This window comes from Camellia sinensis, chromosome 1 (genome assembly GCF_055761805.1).
Source record: "Camellia sinensis isolate YWXY chromosome 1, ASM5576180v1, whole genome shotgun sequence".
Classification (NCBI taxonomy): domain Eukaryota; kingdom Viridiplantae; phylum Streptophyta; class Magnoliopsida; order Ericales; family Theaceae; genus Camellia; species Camellia sinensis.
Window position 1 is genome coordinate 223881442 of NC_138961.1, and position 15010 is coordinate 223896451.

A 15010-nucleotide genomic window follows, 5' to 3' on the forward strand; every position below is an offset into this window, starting at 1 on the left:
AGACGGACGATCGGGAGGACGACTGGCCGGTCGACCAGTCAGTGTAAAATTTTCACTTTGAGTTTGCATCCGAAATTAAAACCCAGAATGCTTCTTCAAATGCTTTCTCACCCCATAGATACCAATTGACCTTAATAAAATAAAAAATAAAAAAAGGGGCAAACTTCACTTCACCCCCTATAGTTTGGGCCATGTGCGGATTACCCCACTGTCATTCGAATATCATAATATCTCCCTTGTGGTTGGTGGACTAAAACGCACCGTTCACTTTTCCATCCAAGTTAACGGGCTGTGTAGTTCAAACGCCCATACAGAGAGTAAGTTATATTTTAATACCAAAATATCCCTAGAACATCTTTAAATTTACAAAGGCATGCCATGGGTCTTCCTCCTTCTCTCTCTAAAATTACAACCCAAAACAAAAACCTAAATTAATTTGAACAACATAATTTCTATCAAAAATTAATGTATATATATGTATATATATTAATTTTCAAAGCTAGTATCAATTACATCATTAGATCTGCGGGTTTTTTTTTTCTTTTTGAGGATTGGTTTGGGTCGAAATTTGCCTAGTAAAGCATTTGAACATCCCTGAAAATGAAGCTCCTTCAAGCAATTGAAGGACCTGGCAATCTCTTCCATCCAAGGAGTCACATACCCTCTCAATCCTCTTATATCAGTTTAAACATTGCCGCCTATGGCTTCACCTTCAATTTCAGCGAAATAAGATTCTAAAACTTCCGTCATAGTATCTGCGACGTCGTCGTGTAACTCAACATCACTGTCACATGCTCCCACGATAACCTATCGAGCTCAAACCACCGCGGGCACACTAGCAAGATCCCGTCCCGGTCATGCAGGTCATGTATGTGATTGATCACCAATCCAAACACCATCTCTGGCATTCCATCATCGATCTTAGCCGCTTTTGCATCCTCCATAACAGTTAGATAATTCAACTCCAAAAGATCTAAACTGCATACACCAATCACAACAAATAAAAATAAATAATAATAATAATAATAATAATAATAACAACAACAACAACAACGATCCAGAAATCAAAATCTAACAGTAGTGAGGAGTATAAAAAAAATTAGAAAAACAATGAAAGGATTTTTCGGATAAAGTGCACATTATTTTTCAGATCTGAACCCATAAATTGAGAGAGAGAGACGAAGAAGATGAAGATGGAGAGAGAAAGAACTGGATTTTCCCTAAAATAATATATATGTGAGGGTATAATTGTCAATTACAACTTCTGTTGACAGAAGTTAGTGTGTGTTTTAGTCCATCAATCACAAGGGGGTTATGTAGTGATATTTGAATGTCAGGGGGTAAACCGCACTTGGCCTAGACCATAGGGGGGTAAAGTGAAGTTTGCCCAAAAAAAGAAATCAAATCGGTATCACAATTAAGAAATAAAAATTGGAGAATAGAGAGTCTAGGTAGAGAGTGAGAGTTTCTATCAGAAAACCCAGAAACAAAAAAAAAAACAGAGTACATACAAAACAATAACAACAGGCATATCCAAATCTCTTATCCCATCTACTCCTTACAACACAGCATGATCTCAGACTCCACATGCAATTCAAGAATTAGCATACAAGGACCAAACCACCAATCTATTGCATTCCCATAACAAGAAAGAGGGCGGTGTTCGGAAGCAAGACGATTGGTGTGCTTGTGGTGGGTTGTCTGTGAAGGTGGCTTTTGGGATTGTTCAGCCATGGCAAGGACCTTGTGGTGGGATGAATGGGTCATCAAGATTGGACTGAAAAAGGCTAAGAAAGTGAGGCAACTCGTAGTATCACTACAAAAAAAATCACTTTTGGCGACTAAATTTTTAGTCGCCAAAAGTCTGTTTTTAGTCGCCGAAAGTCTGTTTTTGACTTTTCCCGACAAAATTTTTTAGTCGCCACATTTGTCGCGTATTTCTGGTCGCGGAGGGTATTGGCGACTAAACTTTTTTTAGTCGCCAAAAATAGGTGTTTACCGACTAAAAAATTAGTCGCCAATAGTGTTTTTCACTTTTGGAAATAATACATTTACCGACTAAAAATTTAGTCGCCAATAGTCACTAAATCGCCGACTAAACAGTTTAGTCGCCAAAATAAAGACTAAAGTCAGTTTTAGTCGGCAAAACCTCTACTTTTAGCTACTAATTTTTTTTTATTTGCCAAAAACAGCCACTTTTGGCGACTAAAGTCAGGTTTAGTAGCCAAAACTCCTCCTTTTAGCTACTAATTTTTTTTTTGTAGCCAAAAACAGCCACTTTTGGCGACTAAAGTCAGGTTTAGTAGCCAAAACTCCTCCTTTTAGCTACTAATTTTTTTTTAGTAGCAAAAAACAGCACTTTTGGCGACTAAAGTCGGGTTTAGTCGGCAAAACCCCTCCTTTTAGCTACTAATTTTTTTTAGTAGCAAAAAATCTGCACTTTTGGCGACTAAACTGAATTTTAGTCGCCAAAACCCTTACTTTTGGCTACGAAATTGATTTTAGTCGCCAATAACTATGCATTTGGCTACTAAATTGTCTTAGTCGCCAAAAGTGTTCACTTTTGGCGACTAATTCCATTTTAGTCGCCGATTGTCTTACTTTCAGCGACGAAAATTCATTTTTTAGTCGCCAAAGCTGGATTTTCTTGTAGTGTATATTGAACACTTACATCCTCAAAGCATATCAAAATCCAGATCTGTTTGTTCGATTAACCGAATGACCGGGAGGACAACCGGTCGGATGTTCGGCCGGTCGTCTGGTGGGTCCTCGCCCAATGTTACTGCACAGTAAATTGGCGAACGCTTTCCAGATCCTCAGTTTGGTGAAACATTTGACATTTTTCTAATTTGATATTGTTTTGGTGAAACTATTGGAGCATAAAAAGTATCTCTTTTTTACCAAATTTGAATTTGGTGATGCATCCATTGGAGATGGTTTAAGTAAAGGATGCTAACTTTATATACATAAATGATTGTATTAAGTGGTTATGTCTTTCAGTGTAAATACACAAATCAAAGGGACATATCTCAAAAGCAAGTCCCTTGGTACTTTATTATATAGAGAGTACTTTATTATTTTCATATATTTTTTAGGCCATTTGATATAGACTCGACACCTCCATTTGTCACTATTTGCAACTTATCATGTTTCTAATAAATCTCAGAGGCTATATTCTCTCTAAACTATTATTATTAGTTATTGTTTTTCATTTATTTATTTATGATTTCAAGATTTTCTTGTTGATATATTATTGATTATTATTGTCTACTCAATAAGTATAAGTTTAGACAAAACACAGAATGAGACATGTTTTACATGGGGTGAGACTCACATGATATAGGACCTACCGTTTGTAAGACATTTATGTCTGGTTTTTGTGTTTCTAGCATTGTTATTTGTGATTTATTATTTATCTGGAAATGATTGTTATAAAAAAAAAAAGCATGTAGGACATTTTAAAATTTTTTCCATTTTATTCACACCGTACATTTAGGTACGGACATACACTAGTATATGTATATCACAAATAGCAAAAATTTTAAAATTCTTTTGACTAGTTTAATCCACAATCCATTAAAAACAGATACATGAATAAATGAAATAAAAACAAATCACGTTATTATTGATGGCTACAAGCGTGGGAGCTAGGCCATGAGCTCACACAAATGCAAAAGGGTTGATTCATGGGCTTTCCTAACTCATCACTACTCCTAAGCAAAGGAAATTACAGGAATAAAGTAAAACATGCATTTCTATGGCAATATCATGGACCTTTCTACAGGAAATACAAATTCTATTTTGAAGATACAAAGCCTACAAGATGGAAAAAAATTAAAAATCTCCTAATGGTGCACTTGAAAGATCTAATCAAACATTCAGTAAAGGATGCTAACTTTATATATAAATGACTATATTAAATGGTTATGTCTTTTAGTGTAAATACACAAATCAAATGGAACACTATAACTTTATATATAAATGGTTGTCTTTTCGTGTAAAGCATGTCCCTTGGTAAATACACAAATGGTTATGCCTTTTAGTGTAAATACACAAATCGAAGGGACCACTATAACTTTATATATAAATGGTTATGTCTTTTCGTGTAAAGCATGTCCCTTGGTAAATGGGCGTGTTTAGAGTCCTATATGTGGAGGACCACTATTCACATATAGATTCATTACAAACAACATACATATATTATGTAGAGTACTTTATTATTTTCATATATTTTTTAGGCAATTCGATATAGACTCGACACCTCCATTTGTCACTATTGTGCAACTTATCATTTTTCTAATAAATCTCAGAGGCTATATTCTCTCTAAACTATTATTATTAGTTATTGTTTTTTATTTATTTATTTATGATTTCAAGATTTTCTTGTTGATATATTATTGATTATTATTGTCTACTCAATAAGTATAAGTTTAGACCAAATACAGAATGAGACATGTTTCACAAGGGGTGGGACTCAGATGATATTAAACCTACTGTTTATAAAGCATATGTGTTTGGTTTTTTGTATTTCTAGCATTGTTATTTATGATCTATTATTTATCTAGTCAAAGAATTTTAAAATTTTCACTACTTGTGAGATATATATATATATATATATATATGTATGTATACTAGTGTATGCCCGTACCTAATTGTACGGTGTAAATAAAAATAACTGAACAAAAAGGAGAAAAAGAAAAACAAATAGAGAGAAAAATAAAAATGAGAGAAAATAAAAAAATAAAAAGAAAAGAGTGAGGAATGTGGGATCATGGGATCATGGAAGGATGGGTGAGAAAAGGAAAAAGTAAGAGAGAAAAGCGGGAAAGTAGAAAATGTACATGTAGGATATTTTTTGAAAAATATATCTTAGTCATTGTTTTTTAATTTGAACAGATCTGAGTCATCCAAATGTCTTAGTAGGACAAAAATATGTTGTAGATTCAAAAACCGTCCTGCTTTATTATATAGAAAAAGTATAAAAAAAAAAACTTTATGTTGTTGTTATTATTTATTTTGATATATGTGAATTGATAATATAGTTATGAGTTTTTTTTATTTTTTTATTTTATAGAATAAAACGTCTTATATTGTTCTTTATGATTTGGCCATTTTTTAAATTTCTTAAACAAAATTTTCAAATTTTTTATTTGTAAAAAATTAAAAACATTTAATTGATTTGCCCATCAATAAATAAAATTTTAAATAATGAACACTATTTCATAATTTATGGATTTAAAAAAAAATTAACACCCATATATAGAATAAGAAAACCTAAAATCATGTATTTTTTTATTTTTCATTTTTAACTCTTTAAAACTCTAACGGTACATTTTTATTTTCACAACATTGTCTTTTTATATTTACAAAGATAAAAAACTAGACTGGAGTTGCATGATGGTTAGTGGAGGTGGTGAGCATGGCAACGACAAGGGTGAAGATGAGCTCGGCTAGAGCATTGTTTGGGTGGATTTGAAAATGTGAATATTAAAAGAATAGTAGATAGTTTAGGTGATGAATTGATTTAGAAAACTAATATGTAGTTGAGATTAAGTGTGAATTTTACAATATAAAAATTGAATATGGATCATATATTGTTTTTTATATATAATTTTGAGTACTTTTGTATAACCATAAAAAATTATTGTTATCATTTGATATATTATTGTCGTATTATCGTAATTAATTTTATTATTAATGTCTATTATTAATGCAGTGGTGAGACATCACATGATAAATAAAAATATGTTTTGTTATTATTATTGATAATATATTTCTTTATTTACCTTTTTACAATGTTTAAAAAATTAATTTATGTTTATTGTTAGTTTTTGTAGATGAGAAGTCAAAAATAAATTTTACCCAAATTCAAGTTGTAATAATTTGAGATTGAAAAGAAAATTTCAAAAGAAATTATAATTATATATAATTTTAAAATATTTTTAAAAAAATACAAGGAAGAATTGGAACTATAAATTAAAATTATCAAACAACCTAATTCTATAGCGATCCCGGGTTTACCCTTGTTATACCGTGATTCGGACATGTGTCCGTGGATGTTGGTAGTTGTTTATTATTTTGTTTACATCCTTTTACTTCGTATTTGAGTTATAGGATGTGTTGGGCGGATTTGTTTCAGGTTGGTTGAGTTTAGAAACCAAAACTAGTTGCCCAGATTTTTGGCCTGTACGCTCGAGCGGAGGTGTTGGCGCTCGAGCGGGTAATACACCCATCCAGTATTTGTTGTGCAGTGTTTTACGCTCGAGCGTGGAGTTGGCCGCTCGAGCGGATCTGTGTGAGTGGCCGCTCGAGCGTAGGGTTGGGAGCTCGAGCGGAGGCCTGGTTCTGCAAAAGTGCTGGGCGAGTGCATTCTGCGCTCGAGCGGGCGGTTGGCCGCTCGAGCGGAAGTCTGTGAGTGGACGCTCGAGCGGGGTGTTTTACGCTCGAGCGGAGACCTGGGTTAAAGTCCCGAATTTGTGACTCTTCAAATCACTTTTTCACTTTCTCTTCTCTCTCTTACTTTTCCAAAATCACCATTGTTGAGCCTCTCACTCTAGACTCTACCTTCTCTCTAGGTTTTGATCTAGTAGGAGTGATTTACTCACCTTTGGCCTTTACAAAAAAGTTGTTGATCGTCGAGGGCTTCATTTTAATCTGAAAATCTCGGGTTTTGGAGCACGTTGGGTTTTGTCGTCTTCTCCTTTGGGACTCCGAATTTGAGGTAGGGATATCCTACTCCTCTCTATGGGTTTTGTCTTTAAATTTTGGTATTTTGAGATGTTGGGCTTGATTTGGTAATTTTGTGAAAGTTTGGGGCTTTGTGTAATTTTACGAAAGTTGGGGTTTTATTCATAATAAACCTAGATGCATGTTTGGCATGGAGAAATGGAAATGATTGTTGAATCATTGATGAAAATGGGACCTAAGGGTTGAAATGTTAATTATGGGAATTGCCCTAACTACATTGTTTAATTAATTGGGATAATTAATTGAGAAGAATGAAGAAATGAAATGTTGATTGAATATCCATTTGTGCATTTATTTTCTGTTTTAGAAATAACTGCTTTGGGCTATCGGTGGAGGATAGTCGTGATTGTTGTAGACAATGTATGATGATTAGGTAAACTGAAACTAATCAATGAAATGTGTCGTGGAACTTGACGGTTGATAGAATACATTATTTGTATGTATTGGGTGATTGTATATAGAACCATTGTGTTTGTATACGTTATGTGTAGAGGAGGAGATAGGGGATGTACTCCGCGGTTTAGGGGAAGATAGGGGATGTACCTCTAAACCGGATAGGTATTGGGAGGAGATAGGGGATGAACTCCGTAGACACAGCTCATATGCTTGTCTAGAGAAGTGAAGATAGAGCTCATATGCTTATCTTTGTGAAGTGTGGATACAGCTTGTATGCTTATCTGTGGATATTGTTGATATACATATCTGTTGTAGAATGTGGATACAGCTTATATGCTTATCTGAGGATATTGTTGTTATACATATCTGTTGAGAATGTGGATATAGTTTTTATGCTTATCTGAATGTGAGATATAGTTTTTATACATATCTGTGGAAATGATGATAGAGCTAGTATGCTTATCTGTTGTTAAAGGGAAAATGAAAAGTAATTGGGACTTGTAAGTCGTTGACATAAATATGTTATTTATGTGATTGTATCAGTGTTGACCAACTATCAATTGCTAATGTTTTAGTCATTGTCCATGGTTGGTTTAGTGCATTTCTACTGGGCTGTGGCTCACCCTATATGGGAATATCATTTTCAGGTACAGGAAGCATGCCACCTCCAAGGACATAGCTTGGAAGGCTAGAGGCGGACATAGTGTAGTTGTTTTACTTTTGATGTATTACATGTAACTTCAAGCCAAGGGCTTAATGTGTAAACGAGTTAGTACCCTTTGTTGAAACCAAGTGTTAACTTGGAAAGCTGTAAGCCCGTAGGGCATTTTGTTTTGATGTTAACATGTAATACTTATGTAATGAAACTCAATGAAATAAAGGAATATGGTTGGTTTATATGTAAATGCATGTCTTATCTGATGGGTTTAATGTTACTATTTTGAGGGCGTTACAAATTCTATGAAAAAATTTAAATGAAAAATTGATCAAATTTGAATTTATAATTATTAAATATTTTTAATACGCTATTAATTTTTTATTCAGGTTCTAGCATGATCTAGTCTTAAATAGTTTTTCAGATATAAATATATCTTAATATTGATAATCAATATTAGATATATTTTAAGAAGGGTAAATTATATCAATAGTCCCGGCATTTTGTCTCTTGTGTCAATTTGGTCTCTGTAATTTCAATTAGTTTGATTTTTACCTGTAATTTTAGATTTTGTATTAATTTAGTCTAATTGATAATGTCGATTAAGATTTTTGAAAGAAAATAGTTACTGAGTTGGTTGAGATTAACTTATTGAGTTGAATAAGTTTATAATTTTGTATATAAAAGTATAACAAATGCTATTCATATGTATATTTTCAATATAAAAAAAAAAAAAAAAAAAACTAGCAATTGTAACAATTTGGAGCAAATTGAGACAAAATTATAAATTTAGGGTCAAAATTGAGCAAATTAAAATTGCAAGGACAAAAATAACACAAGAGTTAAAATATAGGGATTACCAATGTCATTTATCCTTTTAAGAATACGTATATAATTTCTTAATTAATTTTGAAATTGTTAATAAATATACCAAACAAATATGTACATATTTCCTATTTTTGTTATAATTTTTTTAAAAAAAATATATATTTAATAATTAAAAATTAAGTAAATAGGTAGGTCTACTAACTCATGGATTAGACATAAACTAGACGATTCTCTAAAGACTAAACTTCAATTAAGAATTATTGGCAAAAAAAAAAAAAAAGGATTTGAACTAAATTTTCTTGGCTACTTTTTAGTGTTTAATCCCATTTTAGAACCCCCAAATTAGCTCATATTAGTCACGAATTGATAAACTATGATATAATTTAATTATAAAATTTAAATTTATTATGATTAGAATATGACCTACAATTTAGGGTGGCTTTATCTTAAATAATTTTTATATACATGAATATATATATAAGTATTCATTTAATTGTTTTAAACGTAAATATATAGTTTTTTTTTTAAAAAAAAAAAACTATAGTTCAAACTTTCTGATAAGTATGCATAAAATAAGTTCATATTTCTTATTTTTATTATAAAAAAATATTTACAAATATTTATTTACTAATTTAATAAATAAGTAGGTCAATTGATTCATATAAGTTGGGAACAGAACAAGACAATTTTTAATGATTAGGTGAAGGACAAGTTGGCGTAAATTTAATGTTAAGCCCAAATTTAATATCACAAGTGAATGTTAATTCATTTTTACGTAAATCTTATAACATAAGACAAAATATGAAAAAATTACTTTATTGACAAATGTAATTTACGACTATCGTATGATAAATTAAATTTACGAAACTCATAAGACGAAATGTATTTATATTTTATCATAAATATAATTTTGTGATTTATTTTTTAATTTTTACCACTTAAATTATGACATATATTTGTCATTAAGAACTTAGAGCACACAATTAATGACATAAGAATAAAAAAAAATTCTTTTACATGTAATTGTGATAAAAATGAATAAAATTTAATTGATTCTAAATCATTTTTGCTAAATATTGTAGATGGATTTTTTAGATTATTATTTAATTTCAAAAATTAATTTTTTGATTATTTATTTATACATGTGCTAGTTTAGATAAAATTAAAAATATTTGTACAGTTTTTTTTTAAAATTTAATAAATACGAAAAAAAAACTAATATATATATTTGAATTTTTTACTAATATATAATGAATTTTTACAAATTTTGTACAAGTAAGAAAATTAATTAAAAATAAAAAATACGGATTGAAACTAAAAAAAGGATGTTTGCAAAGATGGTTAGGTTAAAATAGTCTTCTAAAAGACAAAATAAGTTAAAATAATCAATAAGATAAAATGTCACACCCAATCCATCATCATTTTACTTTTTCTCCCATAATTATCAAATCAATTGAAAAAAAAAAAAAAAACCAGCTAACTTTCTAAACATATTGATAAATCCATTTTAGAGTTGTTATAACCCATTAGGTCCACAAAGGAATATTATAACATGATTAGTCCTATATACTTTTTTTTTATTCCATAAGGTCCATTTTTCTAATTTAATATGTTTACCTGGACTATTATGCCCTTATATATATATATATATATACAGTGTTGATACATATCACGTTGCCTGTTTCTTCGTTGATTCAGTTTTGGCAGTTTCTATCTTTACACTTTTCATCATCATTCTAATTCAGAGGGATACATTTCTATTTTGCATGCTCGTTCCAACGCTTTGATGTGCTAGGGTTTCATTCTTGCTGTTGTAGTCTGGTTCGGTAATTTTCGAGTGAAGACGACGAATTGGAAGGTGTTCGGTTGTCACATTTTCTGGAGTATAAATAGTTCAAATCAGTTGTTTTTGAGTTTCTGGACGATTGTAGGATTGCATGATTAAGGTTAGTATCATTTTGGTTATGTGGTTTCATTTGTATGATAGATCAGTTGCTCTATTTTTGGATTGATATGGATTGGATGCTCTGTTTTTTCAATTATATGCATTTTACGTAGTCCTGTGGATGGGAGTTCATTCAGATTATGTGAAGAATGTGTAGTTCTCATTTTATTTTGATGTATCTATAATGAGGCTCTGTGTGGATGATATAATTTAGAGTATATGTATCAATGTGAATGTTTACATCTTGTTAATGTGAATTATGTGAAGCATGTGAATGTTCTCATTTTAAATTGATGTTTGCTTAATGAGGCTCTGTGTATGATATAATTCAGAATATATGTGTCAATGTAAATGTTGACATCTTGTTAATATTATGTAAAGAATGTGGATGTTCTTATTTTACTTTGATGTTTGCTTAATGAGGCTCTGCGTAGGTGATATAATTCGAAGTATATGTATATGTATCAATGTGAATGTTCACATCTTGTTAATGTGAATTATGGATTTAGCACTTGAACTGCACACATAGTCATCTAATTTTTGCACAATGTGAATTTTCATATCGATTTGGATTGCTGTTCATTGTTGTGTTGTTGTGTTTTTACAGGAGATATACCTTTATGATGTTGGTGTGTACATATGGTTGCAGTACAACTATAATAAATGTTGCCCGCGCATTGTGCTATTCTCGTTTGGTGAAGTGTTTGTGTGAAAAATAGGATGAGTTGTTTGCTAGTTCTATTTTATTGTTCTATAAACTACCTGGGATTAATAGGTGTGATTTAGACAATGAGGAAGAATTTCAGAACATGTTACTGCTTGTTAAATCAATGGGGGTACAACATGTAGAAGTTGTTGTTGAGTTGAAAAGTGATATTGGTCAGTCAAGTAGCTCTAGGTCGCTACGTATGGGGGTTGAGGAAGAAATTGATGCACTACGGAGATTTTGCCACCATAAGGAGAAGGTGTTGTTGTCAGCCCCTTGGGCAAATGGTATTACGCATGCGGGACAACGGTTTGTTGGAGGTGCACAAGAATTTCGTGATGTTTTATGTAAGTATGCCATCCAATGTGGGTTTCAGTTTAAGTGTGTCAAGAACAAAACAACAAGAGTTATTGCTGTGTGTGTGATGCGTGAGGAGAGAGGCTGCTTGTGGGCTATACATTGTAGAGCACAATGAGCAAATAGTTTTATCTACATCAAGAGGTTTAGTGATGTGCATAGTTGTGGTACGAATGTCCGAATATCAAAGAATCCGCGAGTTAGTTCGGATTTGGTGTCGAGAACCATATCTGAAATTGTGAGGGACAAGCCGTTGACTCGGCCGTGTGATGTGGTGAATATTTTGAAAAGGGATTTTGCACTAGATGTGAGTTACCACGTGGTATGGTTGAGCGTGGAGAAAGCAAAGGCCGTTATTCATGGAGATCATTCATTATCGTTTGACCAGCTGCGGTGGTATTCGGATGCCGTGATCCGTTACAATCCGGGGAGTTATGTCAATATAGACTATGATGCGAGTAGTCAACAGTTTTGTCGTTTCTTTGTATCATTTGATGCGTGTATTTCTGGGTTCAATTCTTGTCAGCCTTTATTATTCCTCGATGGAATATTCCTCAAAGGAAAGTACAAAGGTCAGCTACTTACGGCAATGGCTAAAGATGGAAACAATGGTTAGTTTTTTTTTTAGTTGTCTATTCATGTAAATATTCACATTGAGCAGCATAGATTATCAGTAATGTAAACATTCACATTAGTATACGCTGATGTGAATGTTCACACCTACATCTGCTAATGACAGTAATGGGTACATTCACATTATTATACACTGATGTGAATGTTCAAATCAGTGTCTACTAATGTCAGTTTATCCATTATTGAGCAGTACTGTGAATGCTCACATCATCAATGACTTCAACAATCAATAACAACATTATTAATGGACGTAAATGTGAATGTTGGCATCATTGATGTTTACGAACCCAAATCCAAAAACAACAATAGTAACAGGGCAATGTAGATATAAACATCCACATGACCTGTTTGCTTTATATTGTTTTCTATTCACTTTGGAATATTGTCAACAGTTGTGTAATGGTGTTGTGTTGTAGGTCTATTTCCTGTTGCATTTGTGATTGTTGATTCAGAGACCACGGCCAATTGGTCGTGGTTCTTGCACGAACTTGGGAAGGTTGTTGTTGGTAAGCGCCAGATTACTTTTATTTCGGATTGTAATCTTGGTCTATTAGAAGCTATGCCAAAGGTGTTCCTATCGGCTCACTACAGTTATTGCTTACAACACTTGAAGAGAAATTTAAAAGACCGGATGAAAGGAATTGATAATGGATTTAGGGATCACCTAGTTAGTAGTTTGGGTGATTGTGCTTACAAGCCAACTGTGGTAGGGTTCCATGAAAAGCTTGCGAAATTAAAAGAGGAGGGTAAGAAACGAGCATATAATTTTTTCAAGGACTTGGCACCTGAGCACTGGGCAAATTCATACTTCAGGTAATAGTAGTTTTCTAATGTATTCCGTTTGTCAAGTTTAGAATGGTAGCGATGCGAAGTTTCAGTTATATTTTGTGGCAATGTGATATTTCATATTCAGTTTAGAAAAAATTAAATTTCGTATTGTACAATGTTTGTGATGTTGTGCAGGGGCATGCGTTATGGGGAGATGACATCCAATGCAGCGGAGTCATTTAATAATTGGATTAAAGAAGCACGCAATCTTCCTATCACTCAAATGGTGGACACAATTCGTACGCAGTTGATGCGGCAAATATCTGCACGGCGTGACCAAGCAAACAAATGGAATGAGCTTATTTGTCCTACATTCGAAACAATCCTTATGGATTCGTTGATCGACATTAGGTCTTGGCAAGTTAGCAAAGCCAATGAGGATGTGTTTGAAGTTCATTCGATACCATCTGTTACAGTTGATATTGCAAGACGTGCATGTTCTTGCTTCAAATGGCAAATCAATAGATTCCCATGTGACCATGTTGTGATTTCTATTCAGAAGAGCCACTACAATCTCAGTGATTGTGTGGAACATTACTTTCATGTAGAGACATATCGTGCAGCCTATTCGAGTGCCATATTCCCTATACCATCAGTGGAAATGTCGCCTTTTGATCCCATGGACTTCACTATATACCCGCCAACTGTGAAAAGACCACCAGGAAGGCCGAAAAAGAATAGGATCCCTTCAAAGGGTGAGAAACTGAAACAAATAAGGTGCGGGAGATGTGATAAGTTGGGGAGCCATAATCGGAAATCATGCAAGGAGTTGATATAGGATGTACATTTTTCATTTCAACATTGTGTTTTACATTGGATTCTTATATTTATTTTTGAAATAAGATTTTGTTGTGCTGGCAAACATTGTGTTGCAATAAGATTACGTTGTGTTGGCAAGCAGAATAATGATTTGGCAAACTTAGTATTTCATTTGTGTTTTTTCTTTTTCTTTTGGGTACAAAATTGATATTTTGTTAAAGTTTCAATGATGAATACATGATGTGGACCTTCACACTTGCGTAAAAAAATCATATTATGTGAAAACTTGCACATGGGTTGAACTTTTTTACCTTATTGTTGTCAATGTTGACATGAATATAAATTGTGATGTGAACTTTCACATGCATAGAGATTGATATGGTGTGAACATTCACAAATGTTATGAATAAGAACAAATGTGAATATTCACACCTATGTATGTTATCCATAATGATGTCATGTACACAATATGTACATTCCTGCACAAAGTATGTGTATTACAGAAAAATCGGGTTCAAAAAATCGCATCAATTATGTTCATCACAACACAACATTATGAATATCATAAGTGAATATGAACATTCACATCAGTGTTGTAACTGTGAACATTCACATCTGCAAAACATTAGTGCATATGAATATCATAAGTGAATGTTCACATTTGGCAGACAAGAATAACATTCACAACTGTTATGAACAAGAACAAATGTGAATATTCACACATGTGTATGTGATCCGTAATGACGTCATGTAGACATTCCTACAGAAAATATGTGTACTATAGAACAATCGGGTTCAAACCATCGCATAAATTATGCTCATCACAACACAGTAATATGAATATCATAAGTGAATATGAACATTCACATCAGTGTTGCAACTGTGAATATTCACATCTGTAAAACGTTAGTGCATATGAATATCATAGGTGAATGTTCACATTTGGGAGAGAAGAATACCATTCACAACTGTTATGAATAAGAACAAATGGGAATATTCACACGTGTATGTGATCTGTAATGATGTCATATAGACCAAGTGTACATTCCTACACAAAATATGTGTATTATAGAACAATCGGGTTCAAACAATCGCATAAATTACACTCATAACAACACAACAGTATGAATATCATAAGTGAATATGAACATTCACA

At 32.6% G+C, this 15010-nt stretch overlaps 1 protein-coding gene across 1 annotated transcript; it reads left to right on the forward strand.

The window, feature by feature from the left end:
* The first annotated feature begins 10563 nt into the window (after positions 1-10563).
* On the forward strand, positions 10564-13873 carry LOC145822604 (uncharacterized). Its single transcript, XM_082920034.1, has 6 exons — positions 10564-10572; positions 11179-11261; positions 11347-11450; positions 11940-12245; positions 12684-13080; positions 13447-13873. Exons 1-6 carry the CDS (start codon positions 10564-10566, stop codon positions 13871-13873), a joined length of 1326 nt encoding a protein of 441 aa, XP_082776160.1.
* The last annotated feature ends 1137 nt before the right edge of the window (positions 13874-15010 follow it).

What these genes read in the sequence shown, in the direction of transcription:
- LOC145822604 (XM_082920034.1), top strand. An exon ending in TGAGTTGAAAAGTGATATTG is followed by an intron (nt 11,451 to 11,939) that starts GTCAGTCAAGTA and finishes ATTTTGCACTAG; the next exon opens with ATGTGAGTTACCACGTGGTA. An exon ending in GGCTAAAGATGGAAACAATG is followed by an intron (nt 12,246 to 12,683) that starts GTTAGTTTTTTT and finishes GTTGTGTTGTAG; the next exon opens with GTCTATTTCCTGTTGCATTT.